Here is a 26147-nt window from a genome sequence, read left to right as displayed (position 1 = left end):
CATTCTCTCAATAAATAATTTTCTTATAAATTAATATTGGGGGGGGGGGGTGTTATTTTATTTCTTTTACAAATACACCTCACAAGGAATTGCAGCCTCTGTAAGCAGCAGAGGGTGTAGGGATGTGGTTCCCTATCTGGTATCTGTGTTAATCAACACAGAGCAAAACCACTTCCATCAAGAGAACACGATAAAGTCTTACTGTACAACACTTCCTTGTAAATACTCTGCTACAAAGAGTGAGCCCTTCCTTCCACTGAGCTTGTCCCTGCCTCAGTGTCTTAGTTCCACTCAAGCCCATTGAATTCTCAGAGAAAAAACCAACCCAAACCAGAATTAAAGATTAAACTACTTGAGAATCTTTGTTTGTGAAGTTGCAGTAGAGACAAGGCAGCCCCAATATAAATATAACTGATCTGGTGAGATCATAGCATGTCTTGTCACAGCGTGTCCAGAGAAGGACAATGGAGCTGGGGAAGGGTCTGGGGCGCAAGTCTGGTGAGGAGCAGCTGAGGGAGCTGGATGTGTTTAGCTGGAGAGAAGGAGACTCCAGGAGGGACCTTAGTCCCTCTCTGCAACAAGCTGGCAGGAGGTTGTAGCAAGGTAGAGGTCAGTCTCTTCTCCCAGGTAACAAGACACAGATTGAAAGGAAATGGCCTCAAGTAGTGCCAGGAGATGTTTAAGTTGCATATTAGGGAAAATTTCTTCATTAGAGGGATTGCTAAGCATTGGAACAGGCTGTCCAGAGCAGTGGTTGAGTCACCATCCCTGGAGGGATTTAAAAGCCATGTGGATGTGGCACTCGAGGACATGGTTTAGTCCTGGACTTGGCAGTGCTGTGTTAAAGGCTGGACTCAATGATCTTGGAGGACTTTTCCAAACTAAATGATTCTATAATTTTATTTACGCACACCAAGCAGCACAAATAAAAAGCTCAGAGAATTTGCACCCCCTTCCTATAATAAATTAACTCCTGCAAATTTCGTATCATTTTCATTTGTAGCTTCAGACCTATTTCCACTGGACAGTTCACGCATAGAACAAAAATGAACAGTAGTATTGGCTTGTGGCAGAAAACATCAAGGGATGACTGCAAGACTGGAGGAGGTTGTGCTGTTCAGAAGTTAAGGGTTTTTGAAGGTCAAACCAGAAAAAGAGAGAAATACACAGAAAGTGTGCTCTTCATTTTTGTTTAACTTCATTATCACTATTGTCAGTTGCTTGACTTCCTACAGAATAAATCCATAAGAAAGCTTGGGGGTTTTTTACTGAAAAATACCTCTGCACTGACTCCTTTGAGCTCTTTGTCTTCCATGTCTATATGATTGTTAAAATTAAAAACAATTTCAGTATAAACATCTATGTCTGTAGGTATGAAGTATTAAACTCAACAGGAATTAGCAATACATGCTGAGGAAGAATATTATCCTAGTAATTTTAATTTTTAAATTAAGCTTGATTGCAGGAAAATTTTAGCTTGAAATTTTTTTTGGTGAAACCTTTAAATCAAGTCACTAATCACCATGTATGCTTATGCAGCACCTACTGCAACTGGGATTTAATCCTGATTGAGATCTCTGAGTGTTAGGGTAATATGAATATTAAAGAGGAACATATATGAAGAATGATAGGTGATAATTAAATCATAGATGATAAGATCAGAAAAGTGTTCTCAGGTTATCTAGGGCATGTAACATGCAAGATGTTTTCCCTACGTCAGACCTACTGGTACCTTATCTAATCTGTTCCTAAATGAAAGCACAGTTGTACATGACTTTGCTTTAGTTGCAGCATCTTAGAAAAATCGGTGAAAGTATCAGCCAAATCTTCCCCACAAAACTATGAATCATGGTAAAACAGGAAGGTATACCTTAACAGAAAGGATAGAAATGTTCTCATCACCTCAAAGGAGAGATTAAAGCCCTTAGAGCTACATTCTTTTTTACTAATTCTTTACTACTAATTGTAAGTTTGAAATAAAATTTTTTTCCTGCAGAAATTCCAGTTGTGGGGTGTTGCAGGTATGAGAAAATAACTACAGTGGAATGGTTTCTCAAAATAATTGTTCACCAGGAAGTACTACTAAAAACAATAGCAAATCTTTTCATATTTCCAAACATGATGGGGTGTTAGGGACAGCAATTCATGAATATACTGGATCTAATAATGATGAGAGTAAAAGGACAACAAGGATTACTTGGGAAGTTCATCCATCAGAGAAGCTGCACCATTGGAAAAACATAAGTTCAAAAGAGGGTTCCATTTAAGATGTGGGTCTCTTGCTTCTTGGAGGTATTTTATCTAAGGAGGATGGTCGAGCATCTAATAAAATAAATTAAAAGTAGAAAAATACTTTTCTGTGAACCAGAAAATGCTTTCTTGAGATTAACAGAGAATTTTTAATCTTTGTAAACTACTCTTGTTCTCTGTTAAGGTGAAAGAAGGTATGAAATATTCTGGTTTTAACCACATATTCACAATGACTTTTCTTGTAAGGTACCAGCTACAGCACTGTGCAAAGTTATGTCCTAATTTGGGACTCACGTGGTTATTTTCTCTTTTTTTTTTCCTTAGAAATCCAGGACAATGCCACTCGCATCAAATGCATAAGGAGCCTGGTAAAGAAGCTCCCTAGACCCAACTATGACACGATGAAAATCCTTTTTGAACACCTACAGAAGTAAGTAGAACCGTGGTACTGATGAATCAATAATTTTAAAAGGAATCGGTATGTGGTGTCCTAATCCTATTGGAAATGTCACCCAAAGCACCAAAGATAATTACATTCTTTGGTGAAGCTGAGCACGATTTATGGTATCTATGTATATCCTATTCCTGCACAAGAAATCAGGATGTCTAAGCAAAATCCCAAATTTTTCCTCTAGTAGAAAGCAGGACAATCCAATGCAGTCAAAAACATTGGGATTAACATGTTACAGGTGCATTGAATTGGGCAAATGCAACATATTCCAGATTGAATTCACCCAGTTTGATTGAATCTCTCCAGTAGTGGCCTTTTGGATGCTCATGTTTTCAACATTGAGATCCCTGTTGTTCAACCACCTGTACTGATCTTGTGCTATGTTGAGGTCAGGAATTACCTCACTCAAGAAAACACACAATGTGCTCTTGTCCCTCACAAGGAGCTTGTGACAACACAGAACATCTAAGAAATGCTGAGGAGAGATTTGGGAGTGCATCTTTGCTCTCCTAATGTTGCTGAGATACCACAGAGGCAGAAAAATGACCCTGTGAGGTTCCCCCTTATCACTCCCCTGTGGTTTCCACACTCACTGAGCTGCATTTGCAAGAGATGTCAACCCAAAAAATCAACCCAGAGTCTCACGTTCACCTCAGGTTTTCTTCTTGTGCTTCATGGCATTAACAGTAAGAGCATAGACAGCTCACATGGCTCACTCAGGCACCCACTGCAGCTGTTTGACATGCAGGATGACCAGGGAGACCTCAGGATAGGGATATGTGAAGGGCAGGGTCCTGTGATCCTGTTCCTCCTTGCTGTTGGCACTACCAGTGCCATTTTCTACAGTGATTTTTCAGCCAAACTACTCCTAAAACTGAAGGCACATCAGGATCTGGGCCCCATCAAGGCACAGAGGAGTATTTCATCCCAGGAATGGTTTACTGACCCCAGTGAGTGAGTGATAAAGGCTCCAAATCAAAGACCACTCTGAGTTTATAATGAATGATGCCTTTATAGTGGTCATTTCTTGGCATGTGCATGTAAGAGATGTAGATCCTTTATCTTGTTTTGCAGCTTCCAGCTGAAATGGCAAAATGAAGTCCATACAGTTGTGGGAATGTCCCCATTTCATTAAGCATGGAAGGATTTTAAGCAGTCCATAAAATGACTGAGTTTGGCCTTGCAGAAAAACAGTTTTCTGTGTGTTCATTTGATGTACTGTGTGCACACATTCTCTCCTTCAGCAGGTTATCTAGAGAAGGACGATAATTTATTACTGTCAATGGAAGAATAATAAGGGAAATTATTTCCTGGGAAGATCCTGAGTGCAAGAAGTGGGTACACGCTGTCAGCACAGATATGCCATATACAAAATTTACTGCACTCTGTGTGGCATTGATCTTAACCTGACAAAGTTTTGTTGCCATGTCTTAGGGGAGAGATATCAGGTATACATAATAAGCCTTTGATCTCATAGTTAAATCACTTGATTGAGGCTCAGGAGACGTGGGTTCAGTTCTTGGCTTTGACCGGATGTTCTGGGTGACCTTGGGTAAATCATTTAATCTCCCTGTGCCTTGGTTCCTTGTTTACAAAATGATGATAATACTTCCTTTGTCTGCCTTGGCTTTTTAGAGCATAATCTATTTGGGACAGCAATTGTTTCCTGCTGTGGATATGTAGAATAATGGGCAAAACTGGACTGACACTGGTGGCTTTTTGGAGAAAAAGAAAATAAAAGGAAAAATAAAACCACTAAAATATGGGAAATAAAATACCAATAGTTCATAATGCTGAGGTACACCAAGGCAACACAGTGGCACAGAGTGATGGAAGGCAGGAAGATGTGACGGTGGGGCCATTTGGGGGTTTGAGCATTAGGGAAGTAATTGTCTGAGTCTCTCTGAAGAAGGTCAATCATCTTCTCTGCCTCAAACACATCCTCAGGAAAAGACAGGGCTATTCCATAAGCTTTGCTCCACTGGTATGGAAGCGACAGTAGAATAGATATTGAAAGCACAAAAAATCCCTCAAACAAGTAAAACGTGTGTTCTCTTGAACTTGAGGATGTTAAAGGCAGGGGTCACTCTGAATGACCTCATGGTTCCATAAACAAGAATGAAGTAGTGTACTTACATTTTCAGTAATGATGTGATGCTTATATTATGCAAATATGGGCAATGTGCATTTGTTTGAATCAGTCTAGGAAACACGACTAGTTTGCAGAGGTTACAAAATGTAGAATTATATTAATTTTAGGGACAGTCTTCAGAAGAGGGGTGCCAGTGTCCCCTTTGATCACAGGCCTTTCTCAGGGCAAATCACAGGAGTTTCAAAAGTTTCTGATTAGTTGGAAAAATAACTAAACTGGCTTTATTTGCAGCATATTACTGCAGTTGCTATATTTACTGGTAGAGATGGCTGGTCTTGCCCTGTGTTGAACTGGTTTTAAGGGGGTTCTGATGGGGAGAAGATGAATGATTGCAGCTATGCTGTTTCCATGGCATTCCCCTCTTTCTCCTACCCTTCTCCTATTCCTTTCTTTCCTGTCAGATGGGCAGAACAGGGCCATACAGACCTGAATCATGGGGCTGCTTAAGCCTGTGACTTCTATACAGCACGTGAGAGCATCTGTCTCACTGACACAGCAAGAGAATCCAACCTTTGCTTTATCCTAAGCCATTCTGCAGCAATCCAGCCTGCAGCAGCAGGTCCAGATCAAGCAGAAATAACAATGAGAAGTGCACTTCAGAAGGGTCCTCCTTAGAAACCCAGACAAAGCAGGTGATGAGAGTGTCTGTGAGAAAGGCCTGGCAGCAGGGACTAACACCCGTGCCATATATCTCTCTTAAACCAAGCTCTCTGAAGCTGCAAGAAGTCATAGTGCAGTCTATGAAGCCCACAGGAGGTGGATTAAAAGCAAAGCTTGGGGCTGCAGTACCTGTTCTTTTAAGTTTTTTGGGTTTGATGGGAAAAACCACAACCCACTGATGTCTCTGTTCATCTTTCCATGAAATCTCTTCTACTTAAAAGCAGAATAGACAAAACATTGGGCTGAACAGACATGTCACATAGGTTTTGTCAGTCTAATTCCATAAGGAATTGTTCTATTAGGACTCATTCTGAAAATAATTGAGCACATCTACTGTTAGGCTATTCATGCTTTTTCCCAAAGATGAGAAAACCAAACAAATAGACTTTACAAAGGAAAGAAACAAACCCAACCTAAGGAGGGATTTTCCTGAATAAAGATCTACAGAAAACAGCCTGTTCTACTTGAACATGTTTAGAAATATTTGCTTGCTCATTAGACAATATTTGTACAGCCTAGGTATTGCTGTCCCCTACACCAGTTCCACAGATCTCTTCTCTTTCCTCTTCCTTACTCTCATGGGACTTTTACTCCCAAACAAAGTGAGCTAATCACAGGTACCAGATAAAACTGATGCACCTTTCTGGTCCTATATTTTGGGTGCACACAGGACATCAAATAATGCAGAGACCTTGTCTTGACTCCCTGCACAAACATGAGCTAAGCACAACCAAATCCCTATCTGAGAAACCATTATTTGTACCCAGTAATTTACTCAAACAACTGTAATGCAAGTGAGGCAGAGGGAGAATTTCACTCTTTATAGCATTTTATGAACTGTTTTCACCACAGCACCTTGAGGTAGCTGTTACGCAGCCATTGGGAAACCGAGGCACGAGAAGTTTGAATGACTTAAAGTCTTGGCATAAGTCAGCAATACAATCTAAAAACCTGGAGGGGATTTTTTATTTGCACAGCCACTTCTCCAGTGGCCACAAAACTTCTCTTTTCTCCCTTATGCAAAATGCAGCAGGGAAGAGGAGCACCCTGGCTGGGTCCTCAGCACTGCGCTCTGAGCTGGCGAGGGCGGACGCTGCTCTGCTCCAGAAGCTGTGTGCCTGCATTATACAGCACTGTGCCTGAGCTAATAAGCTGTGCTTATTAATGTTAAATTAATGAATCTCAGCCTGCTCTGCTTATTAGGTTGAGCTCCGTGCCACCACAAGGCAGCTCTGCAACTCCCAGACCTGAGCTGTGTCACATCTGACCAGGCTGGAGCACAGGGCAGCCAAGCTCCAGTCTGGCTGTACCCATCCATGTGGACACCCCTGCAAGGGGATGTATTAGAGAGAAGAACCCTCTCTTTGCTCCTGATTTCCCTGCACGAAGGCAGGATAATGTGTGTTATTTACAAAACTATAAAAGGGATGTTGAAATAATTAAACAGGAAGGCAGGGGCCAGCCCGACACTCCCATCCCTCTCCCTTACGTGGAAAGCGCGGAACCCAGATGCCCAACTGTGGAAGATATTCTTCCAGCAGCAGCATCTGCCTCCTTGGCAGGCAGTTCAGGCAGGTTGTCTGGGGAGCTCTGCAGTTGCCTCTTGTCACGTGGATCTGTTAATGTGCCCTATCTGGCTGCCTTGTCCGGGCAGGAGCTGATTCCTTTTAATTCACCTTTGAATCCAAGAAACTCCCTTTATTTTGCTCCATTTTTCCCATACTCTACATAGCATGGCTAGGGATTCTCAGATGTCATCCAGGCTTTCTGCCCTTTCAGAGGGAGAATGATGATTTTCTTCCTGATTGCTTTCCTGCTCTGCCCAAATTCTTCATTCTTACTGATTGTTTGCATCGATTTCACTGGAAATATGCTCCTCATCAAGAGTAGAACTGTTTATCTAAGACAAACCCACTGATATTAATATATTATCTAACAGAAGTCATAGGTATTCATCTTCAGCTATTTTGACAAACCAACCAAACTTCCCCCATGTTCATAGGTTTGTGAACAGGAAAAAACATCCAACCTTGACAAACGGGGGGGAGGAACAGTCCCCCCACCTCAAACCTCACAACTTGTGGCAGCTACATTCTGAAGAGCAAAGGTTTTTGCAAACTCTATACAGCTAAACAGACTTGTTTCTACCTATTAAAGAAAATGAGCAAAGCCATGCAAAGCCAGCAGCCCACAGTAGCCTGCACACCAGGACACAATGACAATGTGATGACAAGTCCAGCAGCAGTACCCAGAATTCCGAGGGAAAACCAGAAAATGAAGTTAAAGTACAGCATGTAGTAGTGCTAAGCAGGGGATGTCTGCAAACTTTTTTTTTTTTTTCTCCAAAGTTGGTGGAGTAAAGATGTAGCAAACATATGTGATTTTCACTTGCTAAACTACGTGTCATATCAGCAGTTTTCGGGCAGGCTCACGTATTAAATGTAGGCTCAAGAGAACCCTTTTCTGACACAGCAAAAGAACAGATTACACTAAGAACTGTGCAAGTTTTCTGTTAAGAAAAAAAAAATAATAGTAAAGGTTAAAGCTACTTAAAACTAAAAACAATCCCCAGAATGGAAGGAGTATTTAAAAAAATTCTATTTGGGAAACCTCAGTGGATCTGTGGAAGACCTACAACCCAAAAAGTGGAACGAGCCCTTAAGTTTTCCCTCAGGAAAAATGCTCAAATTCAGGGAGATGCAGAAGCCTTTAAATGAAGGCACAAGAAAGACTATTTGTGGAAATTATTTCCTGAATCAAGACCTTTCTTTATAATCAGGCAACTCATAAGCAGCTTTTGGTTTTCAGCCACAGGACAGCAGCAGGGAGAAAAGTTTAGCTGTGCTCCTACAAGCTTTGGGAGCAGCTACTGGAAATGTGAGGAGGAGAAATGTCCTCTTGCATAAGGGCAGTAAGTAGGTGGACTGATCAGTTACATAAAAGACTCAGGTATCCCTGACTGACATTTTAAGTTTTATATGAAACCATTTAATCATCTCTTAACTTGAGAAGGGCAAATATATATTGAGATGTGCTTTTGCACACGTGCTTTTCTCAGTTTCAGCTATGGAAGAGTTTTACAAAGGAGCTGGAGCAATGCCAACACTCATCCCATTTACCACAGATTCCCGGGGCTCATTTTGGGGGAAGAGGAAGAATTAAACCCTTTTTCTCTCTGTTGAGCACATGACAGTCTACTAAACTCACCCTTTGGAAATTAGTGGACACAAGAAAATGAGCACCAGGCACAAGTGTGCACAGGACAGGCAGAAAAACCCCAGTCTCTCAGAAGCATCTTTGTGCATTTTGATGTTGTACTTTTTGGGGTTATGGTGACCTGCTACCAAGTGTTTTGCAGTCATGCCAAATCCTGCTTTTTGAGGAATAAGAAAGTTTACAAAGTTTAGTTCTTCCCCAAAGAATACCTTACAGCTTAGTGCTTTTAAAGAGAAGAACAATGAGTAATTAAAACCACATTTTCACCCCTTGCTTCCATCTACTTCCTATTTCCACCACTGTATTTAAAAATATAAACCCTGATTTTCATAACAGTCAGGCAAATAATTGCACTCGGTACTCTTCAATGCTACCAAGTACTGAACTGGTGTATCAGCAAATAACAGAATGATAAAAATAATTAACATAGTTTTAATTTAAATATTTATGACACAGTTGACTCTGTGGCTGCACGGCACCATTGTGCTGAGTGCAGTACACAAATCCTGATAGATAGAGGCCCTGTTTCCAAGAGCTCCTATTGTTCATCCCACATTACTCAATATCAAACAATCTCAAAAAAGCTTTTCAAACATTAATTAAATCTCCTAACTTCCTTTTCAGGTCAGTAAGTTTTATTATCCTAGTTGTGTAGATAAAGAAAGTGAGGAATGGAGAGGGTAAGGCACTTTCCCACCACGACACAGCCAACACTTCTCACTTCCACTCTTTGTTTGCTCCCCAGTCCCTCAGCCGAGCCCCCCAAGGCTTTGAAGGCTCATCCATGTGCTGTGGGTGTACGTGTGCATCTGGCCAGCACATCCCAGGGAGGGCTGGTTACTGCTAAGGACTCTTCAGTTAATCAGAACCACGTGAGAATCTTGCTTCTGGTTTGCACTCGCATAAGCTTTAGCAAAATATCACCGGTGGACTTAATTTATGTGATTTTGTAACCTCTTAATATTGCTTGGGGTTAGTGTTCCTTCCAGCAGAAATGGTTTTTTGTTGGCCAGAATTAGGACTGCTCAATTCATTACCACGGATCTTTTTTTCTTTTGCTGTTTGGGGAGATTGGGACCTAACACACAAATTTCCACGACCAGGTCATCAAAGGGTAAATTGCAATGCTTTTCATTTTTGTGCCTAAAGATACGTGATTTTTCTCAGAATTAAGGTTGTGAAATAAATAATTTGCTTGAAGTTTCTCAGATATTCATTGGAACTTAAAAAAAAAACAAAACAAAACAAAAAAAGGCTTTAAGGCCAAAATGTCAGCTCTCTGTGCAAAATAATTAATATAACACAATAGGATCTATTCTACTATTGATTGAAAGGGAATTTATGCAGGTAATTCATTAAGGCTAGTGAGAGTTTGGCATGTAAATCCCCCAGCACTTTGGTGGGAAAACAGACCCTGATTTTTTTTTTTTTAATAAGCTATAAAATATATCCTTTTCAGTGGCAAATATATGAAAAGCAAAAGCAAATACCTGAACAACTAGGGCCATTGATGGCCCTGCTCTGTGAGGGTTCTGGAATGACATTAGATCAAATCCTTTTTCACACACTGCGAAAGATGCAACAATCATTTCAATCACCATGTTAAGAGAATCAATACAATTTTTCCTTCCAGAGAATGGTACTTTACATTGCAATATTTACAGGTTATCACCTTCATACATCTCTTTTTGTGGTCAAGTGCATGATTACTACTTCTGACAGGGTATTGGCCATTTTCTTATGAAGATCTACAAATTCTTGTAAATAAAAACCAATCTGGGGAAAAAAAAAAAAGTAAAGAGCAAATCTGTGGACTGGAATGCACCCTACTTGTAATGGGAACAAAAAGCTGGCAATGAAATATAAACCTAAATCATAGCAGAATGACCTACTTTAAGGCATTTGCCAAAGAGACAGTGTTTTAGACAGCTCCTCTGAAGTAGCGTCTTTATGTCTATGCCATCTGCAGATTTATTATTGTGCTTTAGAAAAAAAAAAAAAAGAAAAAAAAAAGGAAAGAAAAACCTACAGTATGCCTGAACAAAACTGAGCTTCATCTATAGAAAGATTCCAGTACTGTGGGCACCACACCCACACCTACTGATGTGGTCCAAGTTTTTTCTTTAGAGGCACCTAATTAAGAAACCCTGACTCATTTACATGGATACGTTTGATCTAAATTACACTCCAAACCACACCAAATTAGGAGCATCTGTGAATGCGAAGTGTTTGTTCCCAGTGCCTGGTAGAACAGGGCCAGTTCTGGACGGCACATGTTCAAGTGACGAAAAATATTTCAGATGTAACATACTTCTGAGACCCACTTTTCCACTAATAATTCATAATAAGTTAAACCAGTATCTCTGCTTCAGCAATTATTTCAGGCTGGGGAAAAAATGTCATTTTACTTTTTAAAGGAGGGGTAGGGGAAAAGGGGGAGTGGGCAACCACCTAGTTTGGTTGTTGTCCCTTATAAGGGGCATTAACAAAACCATTAGCTGCAATTTACTCGGCACAGTGAGTGTTTGTATTATCAGACACACTTTACTTCTAAAGCCTGGACTGAAGGAAAATATCCATGAGTGATTGGTTGTTGTTCACTAACAAGACCTTCTGCCTTGGTGAATGGTCTTCCCTCATTAATCAGTTTTCCAGAGGAGTCCAGGCGGAGGGCAGGGTCTCAGACCAAAGAGGCAGCACCCTACAGAACATTAACATGAAAAATTTAAGACCACCAGATTTGAGAGGGATATTTCCCTTTCCAGGCTGCATTGCTGGTGGCTGACTGTGCCTGCTTGCAGCCCAGAAATCCTTTCTGTACAAAAACGGGTCCTGTGGCAATTAGGAAACTTTTATCCCACTTTCCCATCTCCCACTAAGAGCAACAGGGGGGCTGCAGAAGCCACTGGTTGCTGCTTTGCCGCCTTACTGACAAACTGAATAAAAAATAGCCTTAATCTCACTCTAAGCAGCCCAGGAACCGAGGAGTGTAAATCCGAATTCCACGCTGGGTTTGCAGTTCCCAGCCCACTGGTGCAATTTGGCACAACCTTCGGATTTGGCCCATAGTGTTTGGCAGCCACCTTTTATTCTTCCCGTCTTTTATACTTTGTGAATAGTCCAAGTTACATAATGCCAGTGACAATTTGTTTATGGCGAGCATTGGAGTCACTGTTTTATGATTACAGTCAAACTTTAAGCCACATTTTGACATCTAAGGATCATCTTGCATTCTCGTGTACTCTATACAATGAAGGTTTGTGTTCCAGTAAGGAGGGGGGGAGAGGAACTTTATAAATAACATGACTCCTTTTGTCTGAAGAGATTTTAATACATTTGTCTGATCTACTGTTTTTTCAGTAGCTAGAATATCATTTGAATATATTAATATTTTCAGCAACTGTGCCGAGGGAGCCCAGTTAATAACTTATGCATGGGTGTATAGATACACTTCAGACAGAGGTAGTTTTCAGCCCTTATGTTGGCAATACTTAGAAACACACAATGAAAGAGCCTGTTCTTTCCTCCTCTTTGTTGTGGGCATGCATTGTGATGGTATGGAGCCAGTGTTCTCTCTGTTGTCTACACAGCCTGGATTCAATAAGCAGTTATATATGCATATTATGACAATGTGGTCAAGGAAACCAGATTTTTTTACTATACCTTCATGTGCCTGTACAGTATAAAATCTGGTATTTATTTTTCTTGTCCTCATTCAATATGTTAAAAAAAATCATAATTTGATACAGGTTATGTTCACTTTATAATTAAAATTATAGAGTTAGATGAAAATACAGCAAGATGTTGCTGAATGGAAAATATTTATCTTTTCGTACATTACGCATTATGGTGCTATGTAAAACCATAAATCTGTGAAGCAGCTCTCTCCAGCCAACTTGCCTCCTCCCCTGGTCCACAAGATGCAACCAGTTACCTCCTCTAAGCTGAGGCTTCTACACCCACCTCAGCCCTGACATTAGACAGCACTGCCACATCCTCTCCAGAGCTTTGCTGTGGCCTTCCAAAAGAAGACCCCTTGCCATGGAGATGAGCCAAGTAAAAGGAATTCAGAAAAGTTCTGTAATTTTTACAGCTCCTTCTGTAGCTGACCTAGCACCTTCATGGGAAAAGCACAAACTTTTTGCACCATGTTCTCTGTGTCAGCACTAGACTCAGGCTCCCCAGACCACCTCAGGATAGCACTTCATCCATCTGGAAACTGTTCTCACCTCCCAGATCATTGCCATCCGCACTGCCAAGTGCAGGCCTTCACCAAACACCATCAGCAGTCACCATACACTAGCAGGGTAGGGCATATGGGACAGCCCTGTAGCATATGGAAGCTTTCCAGTAAGTAAAGTTTACTGGGAACATCAGTTTGCCTTGTTCAAACTCTCAATCCAGAGAGGATTTCCACAGGGCTGTGGCAGCAGTAGTAGCAGGCAACTTTAACCACCTCAGACAACCCAGATTGTTTCCATGTCTGGATAAGAGTCTCAGAAAAGTGTCATCGGAAGAAGGAGTTTTCATTCCTTCGGAACATCTACCCCATGGAAGTCACTGCAGCTGCTCTGGACTCAGAGTCAACCCTGAGCTGCTATCACAGAGCAAATTTCAGGTCTTGTTGAACACATTTTGGGTCTCACCGGGGCACTATGGTGAGGAGCTGCTTCACCTTTCCAGGTTACATAGTAGGAGCTTTCCTTTACTTCTCCTATTAAATTACGTTTATCCTGCTCTGCATCCTCAAACTACAATATGTGCTTGCTAGAGAGGCACTTTCTAAGCTTGTAAATCCATTTACAACAATTCACTCCAGGTCAGACATTTTCTGCTGGAGGGGCAGCACCTACAGAGAAGTGTCCTGTGTGAGTTGCCCCAAGACTGATAAGCAGGCCTTGATATCAACAGCAAGATTGTCCCTGTTGTTCCTAAATCCTTCAATCTCTGTCAAGCATGGTTTGGGTTAGGAGGTCTAAGAGAGTCGTGTATGTTCTCTCACCAGTTTTTTTAACTGTGGATTTAGATCAGGGTCAGACAGAAGCAGATATCGGCAAATCTGGTCACTTGAAGCTTCAAAGATGAAAGAAATACAACTACTGAGAGAGGTAGGGCTGACTGTGTAGAGAATAAAGACTTTGTAAAGTATCTAAGGCAGTTAGACCAGAGTCATCTGAGACCAGTACATGTGTGAATGGGCATTTGACTTTAAAGGAACTAATGAGAAAATTCAAAGCTAATTTAAAGCCAGGAAATATTGCAGAACTTGCAGTACTACAAAGGGTGCTTCTTAGAAATACACAATATATGGAAAATCCTCTACTCCAGGCAGTCCCTGCATTTAGTGCAGCAGACTAAACGCATGCACAAAAAAATAAACATCAAGCTAAGGTGAGTGGACAAGACAGACAAAGTGTAAGTAGAAAAGACAATGCTGACGTAGTAAATTCATTGCTCAAGGGCGAGTAAAACGTAAATAAGTTTAAAGAAATCAAAGACTCGTGGCACATACTCACTAGTGCGTTTAAGAGCTGCGTTCATCCTACTCGTGCTCAGTATCAGGACTGAAACAATCGTGGTGCTGGGAGGCATGTTAAAGCATCTTTCAAATCTGATACAAATGCAGTGGATGTATATTGCAGTCGCAGCTTGTGGAGAGCTCAGAACTGAACCTGGAAGAGGAGGAATCCTGGTTGAGGTCAGGTCCCATATAAAATCTTCTCTGTTGGGTAGATCGCTGCAAAAAGACTTTCATTTTAAACAACAAGATGGTGATAATATGGGATACAAAAAATGGAGATGTTGTGTTGGGAACAGTTAATAGGCCAACATTTGAATTTTATTCATTATTTGAAAAAGACTTGAAACAAAATAATTTATGAAGTAATTACAATGGTTTGATTTGATGTTTTTAAAGGTCTTTTCCAAACTAAATGATTCAGTGATTCTATGATATAAAAATTCACAGAAAAGGAAAACTTTGGTGAGAGTTTGTTCCCTTACTTTTGTGGAATTCTCTGCCACATTCTCTGATTTCTAAGTCAAAAGTTACTGGTTTCCTCACAGAACTGAATAACTAATTCATGACACTGGACAAAACCAATGCGTTGTTAGTGAAACTGTGTTTTTCATGGGCTGCTCTAGACTCAGAAGTAAAGATGAATTTCTGAGCAGGCTGTCTACGGCTCAACATTCCAGGCTGAAATTCCAGTCAATTGCCCCTTCTGGGCTCTAAGTCAGAAAGTAAACCTGTCATATCCAGGGCTGAGTTATTTGCTGTCAACTGGATTATAGCACAAAAAGGCTGTAATTGAAGGCTGCAAGAGGTTATAGATTGAACATAGTCAACAGCAGTAATTCCACTTAGTAAAAGTAGATATCATCCAAAATGAGAAAAGTTAAGCTCATATAAGGTGAAATTCTGACTCAGTTGCGGCTTCCAGTTGCTGGGATTTTTGTCAGTGACTTTCAGAGCAATCAAAATTTCACTCGCTGCCCAGCGAGAGATGCTGCAAAGGGTGTGATGAAGTGAAAGTTAAAATAACTCTTAACCTGGGGCTTCCAAATACATTTTCTGAGCAGAGACTGCTGTCTAACTCAGTGTTTTCATGATGTAGCAATGCAGACAGCACTTCAGGGGACCAAGGGGATAAAACTGTGCTAGTGGAGTAACGCTGGGATGTGCAACAAGAGCCACCCTGCTGTAAATGCTGAAGCTCCCATTGTTCAGCACCCTGTGGGACATGGGGAACTGGACTATGTAGGCACAGTAGTGTGCAGTTTGTGAGAAGTGATTTCAGAAAGTTGTAACATCATTGAATACCAGTGGCAGTGCTGACATCTTCCACCTGAGGCCCTCCTTTGAAGGACAGGTGGAGATTACTGGAAGAGGGAGCATAGAAGTGTCTGACAGATGCACTAATTTTACTGGGAGCAGGAGGATTAAATTGTGATACAGTCTCATCATCTTTCTACCTTTCATACCAGTAAACATGAACCTTGATGTGCCTCTGGGAAGAAGGGTCTCCTGTGTGCTTTCCATATCCCTCCTGCTTTGGGTGTGCCGCACAGAGTGGCTCCTCTCACTGAGTTACAAACCAGAACTAGTGGCTCTGCTTTTTTGCCACGTACTTTCTGTTTGTCCATCATTAAGCACATCAAAGCCTCAGTGTCCCCATCAGAAAACAATGCTGTTAATAACATTAATCCACCTTTATTAAGAGCCTTTAGCTCTATGGAAGAGTACCAAATATTATTAAGACAAAGACGAGGATAATAAGGAAATGTGTTTTTTCCCTTGCTGACCTAGTTTCTAACCTCACTTTAAAATCTTCCCTCGATTTTAATTATGCTTAATCTAAAGCTAAGCTCACAAATCTAGCAAACTTAAGGGCTGCTTCTAAGTGAATTTTCTCGCCTGTCAGAGTTCCTCAAGCTTTCTGCACTACAGTCAGGAGTTTATTTCCAGCCCAGGCGCAGAGTTGGGGCATTTCTCTGCCGGCACGGTGGCTGTCGGACTTGGGAGCTCAGGCACCACCTTGCTCCACTCGAGCCTGGGCACCAGAGCATTCTTCACAGAACAATTGCAGTCCTTTTCTCATCAGCCATAGCCAGAGGCAGCAATAAGGGTGAAGGATATCTATCATGAAAAGTCCAGTGTCAATGTGTTCCCCCAATTTATTTACTGACCTTCAATGCAACAGCCATACTCCTGACCCTCATGAGATGAAGCCTAAGGGGAAATGGCACTGAGCACCAATTCCATATCCTGTTGTTCTGTGGTCTAAATTAAGTGCTAATTAATTACCACTGGCATCTTTGGCATTGCCTGTCAAATTGGATTTAGGATATCCTTTCGCTGTTTAAACAAATAGCCCTACATCTAAAGCTAAAATCCCAAGTGTCAGCATTTTCTTTACTTTTACATTTTTATTTTAAAATCCAGTGAGTATGTTCATGGATTTTGCAGGTAGAATTCAAATAAAAGAAACAGGAATTGATATTGTCAATTTTGATTAATAGTCCCTCATTAATAAACATCCTGTTATTCAGTTTCCACCTGCAGTTGCTGATGTTGCCTGGAATCAATTAACTCATATAATTTGATTTATTTTACAAAGACATTTTTGGATGTGCTGTGCTGATGATAAAGGTTCTATATTTACAATTCGTGATTTAAGTGAGATTGTTACTAACTGCTTTTTATTTTTAATGTTACAAGAAAATTTAGCTTTGGGCATTCTTGAACAAAAATATTTAAGCAATTTAAAAAGTTAAAGCTTTATTTATTTAAAACTATCTGTTGTTTTCTGAACCACACAGGCCACAAAAGCATACAAATCCAGGACTATGACAGGTTGGTCTTTACAATAAGCTAGTTGTTCTGAAGAAAAAATATACCAGAAATAGAATTAAAAATAAATTTAAAAAAAAAAAAAATCAAGCACAGCAGAAGTTACACCACCAGCCAAAAATACATTTAAGGCATTAAGGTGGTATACCTCTGCCTGAACATATATTATTCTATGTAGTTTCACACTGCCTTTATCACTCTACTATCCAAACACCTCAAAGAAGTGCATCAGCATCTGCCCAGCATCTGTCATGGGGGGTTTTGCTCTCTGAGGCTTGTGCTCCCAGTGCCCATGTGGCTTTTTAGCAGGGGTTTGCTCTTGTTTGGCTATATTTGCTGCTAAAGCAGGCAAAAATGAATGCCTTGTGCACAGAGCTGCAGCCAGAGGAGTCCAGGATGCTCCTTGAGGAAGTTCATGCCCTTCAACTGACTCCTACCAAGTGGCTGTGCCCAAACTGCAGGCACAACAGCAACACAGACTAGCCGGTTCTGTCCTCTTAAGAGCACCAGTCAGAACCAGTTTGCATTCACACATGAAAAATTAAAACCCAAGCCAAACTGGGAGGACAGAATGCTGGCTGTCAGTAAATGGAAGAACGCAGCAGGTCACCCAGTTAGATCAGTTTTCCAAAGGGGAGACCTGCCAGATTTTATGGAAAGACTTTGAATCCATGTCTTTGATATAATTTGGCTTGGGAGAGTGGGACCTGAGCCTTTGCCCACACCAGGGTGGAGCCACAATGTGGTGATGAGCTCCTGCCCTTATTGTCCATGCACCAGTGTGCTGCTCCTGCCTTTGAAGCTTTTATGACTCAGGAGATGTCAAGAAAAACAAACAATGCCAAGGCAGAAGTGCAGATAAACTGTTATCCCTCTCAGAGCTCCTCAGTGGAGCAGGAGCACCTCCCCTTGTGCAGAAGAACAAGCAGGACTTCTAAGCACTTTCCTGAACGAAGCCCCTGTAGAGGCTGCAGTATCTTTAGATATCAGAATGTGTTTTTACATGCTGTCTTCTGCCACCCAGGAGATAAAGTCTTTCTCCACAAGACAGGCACTCTGTGAGGTGACATGTGTGCAAAGTCAAGAGCCCACATGCTCTTCTGCAGGATCATCCTATGGGGAGCAAAGTTCACCCAGTGCTGAGGAGATTTTAACTTCTCTCATATTAAACCAGGCTAAGCCAGAATAAATGCCTTTCTTCAGCTTTTCACAGTCTATTCAGCCAACTGTGAAGCAATGTTCGGAGTTAGTTTAGTTATTATTTTCATTTAGGGCCAGGCTCCAAGGCAGTTCATCCAGGGAAGGGCTCGTGCTGTTAGATATGCGGGGGATCCCCTGAGGAAGCCCATTCTCCGCCGGGTCCCTGTCAGCTGTCCAGGTACTATATATAGCCACCCAATGGTCACATTTAAAGGCTAGTCTGTGGAGGAAGACAGCATCAAGTGCTCGTTCTTGTATCCCAGAGCGACTGAAGAGAAGGGATTTTTCCCAAAGAGCTGTAACACAAACCCACAGCTGCAGAGCACAGGAAGCCTATGGAGTTTCTGTAGGCCAGGAGCCATTGAGGCTATTTTCAGCAAAAGCAAGCTCTTAAGTATGTCTGAACTATTTCTGACCCCTCTTGTAACATATCATATGCCATGACCTGGTTTCTCTATTACCAGCCTAGCTATTGTTTCAAATCCTACCTACAGAACAAACAGGGATTTAAAATACCTTCATGTTTTACACAGCCAGATAGATACAAGCAGCTTAAAACTGTATTAGTGCTCTGTGACCCCCGAATTGTGCTTATTTGTTGCAGAGGAAACCACATGGCCCATTTGGAAAAGGAGAGGCATTGTAGTGTTTTGGAGCTCCTCTATAAGCAGAAGCCTCAGGTCACAGTTCCATACACACCAAACCCCCTGTTCCCATCACAGATCTCACAAGCTGAGGACTCCACTGATGATGTTTGCATTTGCTTGGCTTCATCAGCTGGTGAATACCACTGTACTGCACCTGAGAAAATCACCCATAAAGCCAGGACATAGATAATAATGAGGTTTAGTCTGCATTCATGAAATATCATGAATCTGAATTTAATGCTAAATTTTAAATTTATCTATGTAGCAGTGCAAGGAATTGAACTGTTTACACAAATAGAGTTTGTGGCATCAGGGGCTCCCTTACCACCAGTTACCTCCATAAGTTTCTCAGTTAATGCACAGTAATGCACAGGCCCTGCACTCTTCCTCCGAAATTGGGGTATTTTGGTTTCTCTCCTGAGCTGGTGTATCTAGCTGCATATGGATACCTCTGCAAGGTTTTGATCTGTTATGGGACCTCTGGTTTTGTTTATGCTTTAAGGGGACTCTCAAAGCTGCAGTTCACTTGACTCTTTAGTATCAAAATCCACTCAAGTTCTTCCCAAAAAGCAATGACTGCAGCCGAACTGAAATAAATTGATGACAGAAAATGACGTTGCTGTGATATGTTGTATCTCAGGAAAGTGTGTAATAGGCCTTAAATGAAAAGGAAATATGTTGAGAAAAAAACTGATAGTTTAGGTTATCTGTGCATCATGTTGTAGCTGTGGTTCCTTCCTAACACTGAAAAACCCATCTGCAAAAGCCCTGCGAAAATGTGCTTATACACACACAGACATTATCACTTCCTAGGACAGTACGTTTTATTACCAGGTTATTTTCCAGTACATTTGGCACAGTTAAGGTAAGTATATTAACTTTACTTCCAAATAAAGAAAACAAAGTTGTACTGAATGTCTCAGCCACTGTCAATGAGTTAAGAACTGACAGGAGGTCCAAGTAATCAACCCTGTCTACAGCACTGAGCTTTCCCCTGGGACACCTCCTCTGATCACACAATGTATCTGACTGGCATGGATGTAGAATTGCTTTCAATAAAGATTTTATTTCAAGGTTGGATGATTCCTTCCCAAATGTCTTGTCACTAAAGCAAAGTATGTAATACCTGTTATTTTTAACTCCTGTGAACAAGCATTTGGGAAGGAGAGGAGCATAAAATGTTGAGCTGGAAGTTGTTCATCATAAGAGACAAATTTTAATGCGTTCAAATTGATTGGGAGCTCTGCAATACCAAAAGTCAGAAAGCTGCTGCATAAAAACTGGCCTGTACCAGCGCAGTGAAGAGCCCTGTTAACAGAATTATTGTTGGGGAGAGCTGAAGGCAGCTGAGCCCTTCCCAGGGCCAAGTCCTTAAGCTACAACATTACATTTGCATATGCCTGAGTATAGATAGGAGAGAGACATTGGCAAATTTGAGGATAATTATTGGCAAAGTGAATCGATGGGATGCACACACTTTGACCTATTAAGGCAGTGCACAGGAAGTTACATCTCAAATCAGTCCCGTCATCCATGGGGATGAGCAGCTCTGGCTATGACAGTGCTCACCAGCACAGTTCAGCAAAGGTAGACAACCCACCCAAATGGACTGCCATGGAATACCCCCTTCAGAGGGGGCTAACTGCTAATTCTGTACGGTTAGCTCCTATACCAAGAGGAGAGATGCCACCAATACAGCATTTTTAATCCTTTTGGGGGAGTTTTCTTCATTCCTATTAATCTTCACTCTCTTTTGGACCCCGTGTAGGTCTTGGTTTCTGTCTCTAGTGGCAGAGACTTCCCTAGTGAACACAAATACTGTGCATTACTGGAGGACAGGATTCTGATAAGATCAAAAGCTACTTTTATCCCTTGGTCTTACACTGAATTCAGGGGATGGCATTTCCCACACCTGCCATTCTGGCCCATAACCTCATACCAAGTTACGCCTTCTTACTCTTCTCACCACCTCATTTTGTAATGTGTTGTCCTTTAGTCATAGTCTGTATTTCCAGTTCATGGAAGAGTAGCAGGATTGTCCTGTTGAAAAGTTACCCTTAAATATAATTTAAAACAGTGAAAGAATATCAGGCAGGGTGAAAACCAGTTCTCCTAAGGGTAGAAATGCCCCTGACATTGAGCAAAATTAAATCCTCCTAGGCTGGAAAAGCATAAGAAAGCAAAAGTGAGCAGTTCTCAAAGCAGCTGGCTCTACCCTCCAACACTGTCCAGCCTACAGTAAGACAGGGTCCTTTCCAATGGGGATTTCCTCCCTTAGTACACTGAATTCTCCAATTTTTTATCTGCAGTAGGAATATTAAGATGTTGAGGAGTCCGAGTCACTGTAGAAACTCTTTCTCCTCCTCAGCAGTTACTGTGAAGTAAAAATGGATGAAGAACATTTCCTAACACCTACTGTGTTTAGAGCAGTAATCCAGTGTATTTTCCAAATGTCAAAATTAATAATGATTTTATTTAGGGAGTTTGAAAAGTGTAGGTTTAATGGAACTAGAGAGCCAACTCACCATACAATGACCCTCTTAGCTGTAGACTTGCCCTGCTCTCTGTCACACGTTTTTCAGCTTGCAGTTGCCTTGGCAACAGCCAAAGCATAAATTCCAAGTATTTTTCCTTATATATCTGCCATTGACACTACAGCCCTCCTATCAGACACTTCTGCTGTTTTAATACATCATTAATTTCATTACTATTAATAATGAGAACTGTATTTTCTGCGTATCCCCTGACTTGTGATCTTTAAGGACTGAAGCCATTCCTGAAGCTCAGTTATTTTGGAGAAAAAAAAAAAAAAATCTTGTGCAGCATAGCACCCAACAGTTTCTTGATATGGTTCCAACATCTGTGGCACTGGATTATAGATTGTTTCTAAAATAACCTTAAATTGATGGAACATTGCTCCTCTCATTTGGGCTTGACAAAAAGTACCTCTGGCATTTCCTTTCACTCTTTATGTTGAAAATGGTGTATCACTCTTTCTGCTCTTTTTCTTGCCAAAAAAAGAATTCTTGCCCATTTTTTCAGGATTTTCTCTTTTAACAACTCAGTTTTACTTAGTAGCTATAGCAATAGCATTAAGTGTGCATATTTGATTGTGATTTGCTTTGACTTCTTCTTTTGTGGACAGATGATAAAAATATCAGTTATAGAATTTCTTTGGTAAATATTTTTAATCCAAAAAGACATAAAGTCCAAAACTTATAATTATTCTATTCAGGGTGGATTGAATTCCTTCCTTCTACCTCTCCAGTAGCTGTGTTTTACTGCATATTATTTAGCTATTCAGACTTTCCATGCTTCCAAGTTTGCTTGATTTATGTTTTGTTGTTATTATGGTGAAAACAAGTGAAACTGCATGAATATATCAAGAATTTTCAAGATATATTCTCAATACAATACTGCAGATTCTAGCATTAAGCTCAAGGCCCCGAAATTTACGCGAATGTTCTTAGTGCCACATTACACATCGATGAACCACAGTCAGTTCCTCTCCATCACCAACACACACCACGCACATCCTCCATTGCCTCATGCCTTACCCCCACCTCCTGATTGTTCTCATGCCTGGACCGTGCCAGGATGTCATGAGAAGGATGGAATCTCCAGGATAAACCAGGGAAATTATTCTCCTTCAGAAAGCAAGCAAGGGCAGAGTGGTTGGCCACGCATCTTCCATTTTCAGTGCCTACATCAGGAACAAGGGATTTCAACATCTTGCTCCACATTTTACAGAGAAAGGAAAGCATTCCCCCCCCCCATCCCTTCAGTAAACTGAGCTCTGTTGCCACGTTTCTTCACCCTGATTCTGCTCATCCATGGTCCATTACCTCCTTCTCCCTCCCTGCAAGGGGCTTCTCCTCCAGCTCCATCAATGCTGCCCATTATCAACACCCTCTTATTGCAAAGCCATGGCTGATGCTGCTAAATTGATCATCTCTAACGTTACCCAGGACAAAGCTGCTGAATTTCCTCCCCAGTGAACACGCACCTCTACTCCTGCTGATGTCATCTGCAAATACTTTATGAAGTTTCCAACTTTTACCACATAACAAGCTCAACAGAAATCAAATCTCTCTCCTGGAAAGGTCCCAAGCTTGCTGCACATGCCTCTGCAGAAGTGGCATTAAGCAAAACAATCTCGTCACCTCTGTAACATTTTTAATTGTGATAAAGATGTGTGACATCCATCAGAAGCCCACAAAGTCACTTGTCAACAAAACTGCTACTAACTTTTGAGACTTTCTGAACTCCTAAGAGAAGAGATAATATATTAATATTACCACAGAGGAAAGATAATTAATTTTTAAAAAAATTTAATGAAGATGCTATATTTTAAGAAACTAATAGTTAAGCCAATCTGATTAGTGCCATATGGAGAGTGTTTTGTGCAATGGACACCACGGTTACTAGCATGAGGCAGAACGAAGTAATTCTTCCTATTTATATATGGGGAAAAAACCACAAGTGTTGATGCTCCAGGAATGTGGTAAATGACGTGATGGGCACAAATCCACAAGAGATGCTTTTTGCTGTGTGACCCACCCACTAACATGAAAGGAACACTTTTTTAAGTGCCTGAAGCCATTAGGTCTCACAAAGTTTCTTTCCCTTATAGTGTGGCTTGTTGTAAATTCAGCAACAGGTATGGGAAAACAGAGACAGCTCTGATGGCTTTTAAATTGCTGTCTGGATTTTAAAAAGGTAAATGAGCGACAATGGCAGAGGAGGGGGAAAAGCAGAACTTGGCTTCAACAATCCACTTGGAATGCTTAAGTTAAAACTAGCAGGTTAAGGAAGCATCCATAAATCCAAACATTTACATAATAAAGTTGCATTTAGTTTGTATACCTTGGTAGAGCTGTGCAATTTATTTATAAAATATGTGTCTTCATTTACTCGTCTTTGCAACCCTGGGATACATAATATATTCTGGAGGGTTGAGGGAAATGGATTTCTACTTAGTCTGTACTCACCACCGCAGAGATTTATGCCAAACTTCCTACCTAAACTCCATCCATTAAACCTGTACTGTTCTTAGACCTGACTTCTCTTTTCTTAATGCCCTTTCCACAGGAATATTAAGTCTTAATATAGACACAAGATCAACTTTTAATAATAATAGTCCTTCTCTTGTAATTTTGTGGGTAATAAAGATATCAAAGGTTATAATCCTTACCATTATTTTCTAAGTCATCTCATTAAGGTATGTGGTCTCTGTGTCTTTCAAGAAACTTTGTGTCAGGAAAAGGCATGCAAAAGTCTATAGTTACATAAATTTCACAATCCATTGCAGACCATACTCACTTTATTGGATTTAAATTAGCAGAAGGAATGTGTTTCATATGAGCTCTATGTTAAGGGGCTTTTTTTGGTTTCACAACTCTTTCAGTGCTGGTGACCATGTTAAAGGAAGCAGGGAATCTTTTCCCTGGCACTACAAAAACCCTCCTTCCCTTGTTTGTCACACTGGCAGAAATTTCTCTTGCCTCCCTGTTTTCTTTCTTTTTGATAAGTTAACCAAACAAACACCCCGACCAGGAGAAACAGTTAAAAAGTGCTTCAAGAGCAAGAGTGACTGCTCTGACACCCTTCTTTTTTAACCAGTTCTTCCCTTTTGTCAACAGGATAGCAGCCAAAGAATCCGTGAATCTTATGTCAACACAAAGCTTAGGAATTGTGTTTGGACCAACACTCCTTAGACCTGAAAAGGAGACAGGGAACATGGCAGTCCACATGCTGTACCAAAATCAGATAGTTGAACTTATGCTGAGTGAGTACAGCAAGATCTTCGGCTCGGAGGAAGACTGACAGACAGGGCCTGTTATTGAAAACGTTCACATCTGTCTTGATGTCTAATATTTTTACATTTCTGTAAACATATTTCTGAAATATTTCTTTTTCTTTCAAGTGACAGATGCCTCATTTTGTGCAAACTTAATGATGATTTTGTGTCTAATTTTCAAACATTGGAATAAAAAATATTGTCAACATTTGCCTATATGTATTCTGCATTAACCCTTTGAGAGTTTCATTATGCTAGCACTCCAAGTGTCACTTTTTCTGCAAGCTGAGCATACAGCATATGGCCCTAGACCATAGAAAATGCTGTTTACCAACATATGCAATGGCACAGAAAGACAGATAATAATTGAGGACGTTTGTGGAAAACGGATTAAAATATGTGTATTAAAAGCAATTAATTAAAGCAGCGATATGAGATCATTCATAGCTAATCTGAGTATAATTTACCTTTCTCCTTGATATACATTGAAAATTAAAGACATGATGAACAATCAATTTGTCTACCCCAAGAGCTGAAAAAACAAAAAAAATTGCATTTAATGCTTTTAAACAAATAAAATAAACAAACACAAACAAAATGAGAATGTCACTATTTGCATAACAGTGCCTAAAAGAAATTAAAAATGGAATTGGAACTTTGGCATTTTTACTTAAACGCAGTACATGAAATGAAGACATTGCATGACTGCTCATTTTAATGTAACATCCATTTTGATTCTTCATCACACTGTACATCTGCCCGCTTTCCCCAGCTATCTCATGTTCTGTAGCATTTGTATTGTGCTCCTGAGGATGCTTTATTGGTGAACTACATTAAATTCATCTAGAAAGAACTTTAAAAAAAAGCCTTTTCATATGCCCTTAGGATTACTTGGCTAGACTTGAATCAATTTATGCATTTGATGGTTAGTTTCAGTTGTCATGGATAAACAAAAGGGTAACTGTCTAGAATATATCAAATATTGTTTCATTTTGAAATGTATGTTTCCAGCTATACACATCTCCTACCCTGTTTTGTAAAAGTATTCTGCTGATAAAATGTAGACTTATGTTTGACAGCTTTTTAATCAAGTTCAAAGAGAATAAATAAAACTAATCCAGTGTGGTAAAGAGTCTGTCTGGTTATCGATTTGTTCATAAAATGAAAAATAAACCATGTACATAAGATGTGTGAAACACAGATCCAGAAGCAAATATTTAAAGCAATTAAAGACCCCAAAACATAGGATTAATGCATAGGTTTGCTGTGCATTAGAGATATGTCTTCAGTATCACCTCAGCAGATCATGGATTGCTTCAGTTTTTACTCAGCATTGTTGTGCAAAATTCCACGTTGTTCCGGAAAGGTCACTCCTTGGAGCGGTCATTTATGGGAGCAAATATATAATGAGGCCTGAT

General features: G+C 40.5%; 1 protein-coding gene across 2 annotated transcripts in view; it reads left to right on the top strand.

Moving 5' to 3' along the window:
* Positions 1 to 25859, top strand: part of ARHGAP15 (Rho GTPase activating protein 15) — a 320901-nt gene extending 295042 nt beyond the window's left edge. For both annotated transcript variants that reach the window (XM_042041109.1, XM_042041108.1), the window contains exons 14-15: positions 2575 to 2680; positions 24572 to 25859. In XM_042041109.1, the coding sequence (XP_041897043.1) occupies positions 2575 to 2680; positions 24572 to 24755 (290 nt within the window). In that variant the 3' untranslated portion in view covers positions 24756 to 25859. The remainder of the gene's footprint in view (positions 1 to 2574; positions 2681 to 24571) is intronic.
* Positions 25860 to 26147: the final 288 nt, after the last annotated feature.

This window comes from Corvus kubaryi, unplaced genomic scaffold (assembly GCF_017639235.1).
Source record: "Corvus kubaryi isolate FWS band 111438036 unplaced genomic scaffold, C.kubaryi_AGA036_p1.0 37396, whole genome shotgun sequence".
Lineage (NCBI taxonomy): Eukaryota > Metazoa > Chordata > Aves > Passeriformes > Corvidae > Corvus > Corvus kubaryi.
This window is presented reverse-complemented; position numbering and strand designations above follow the sequence as displayed.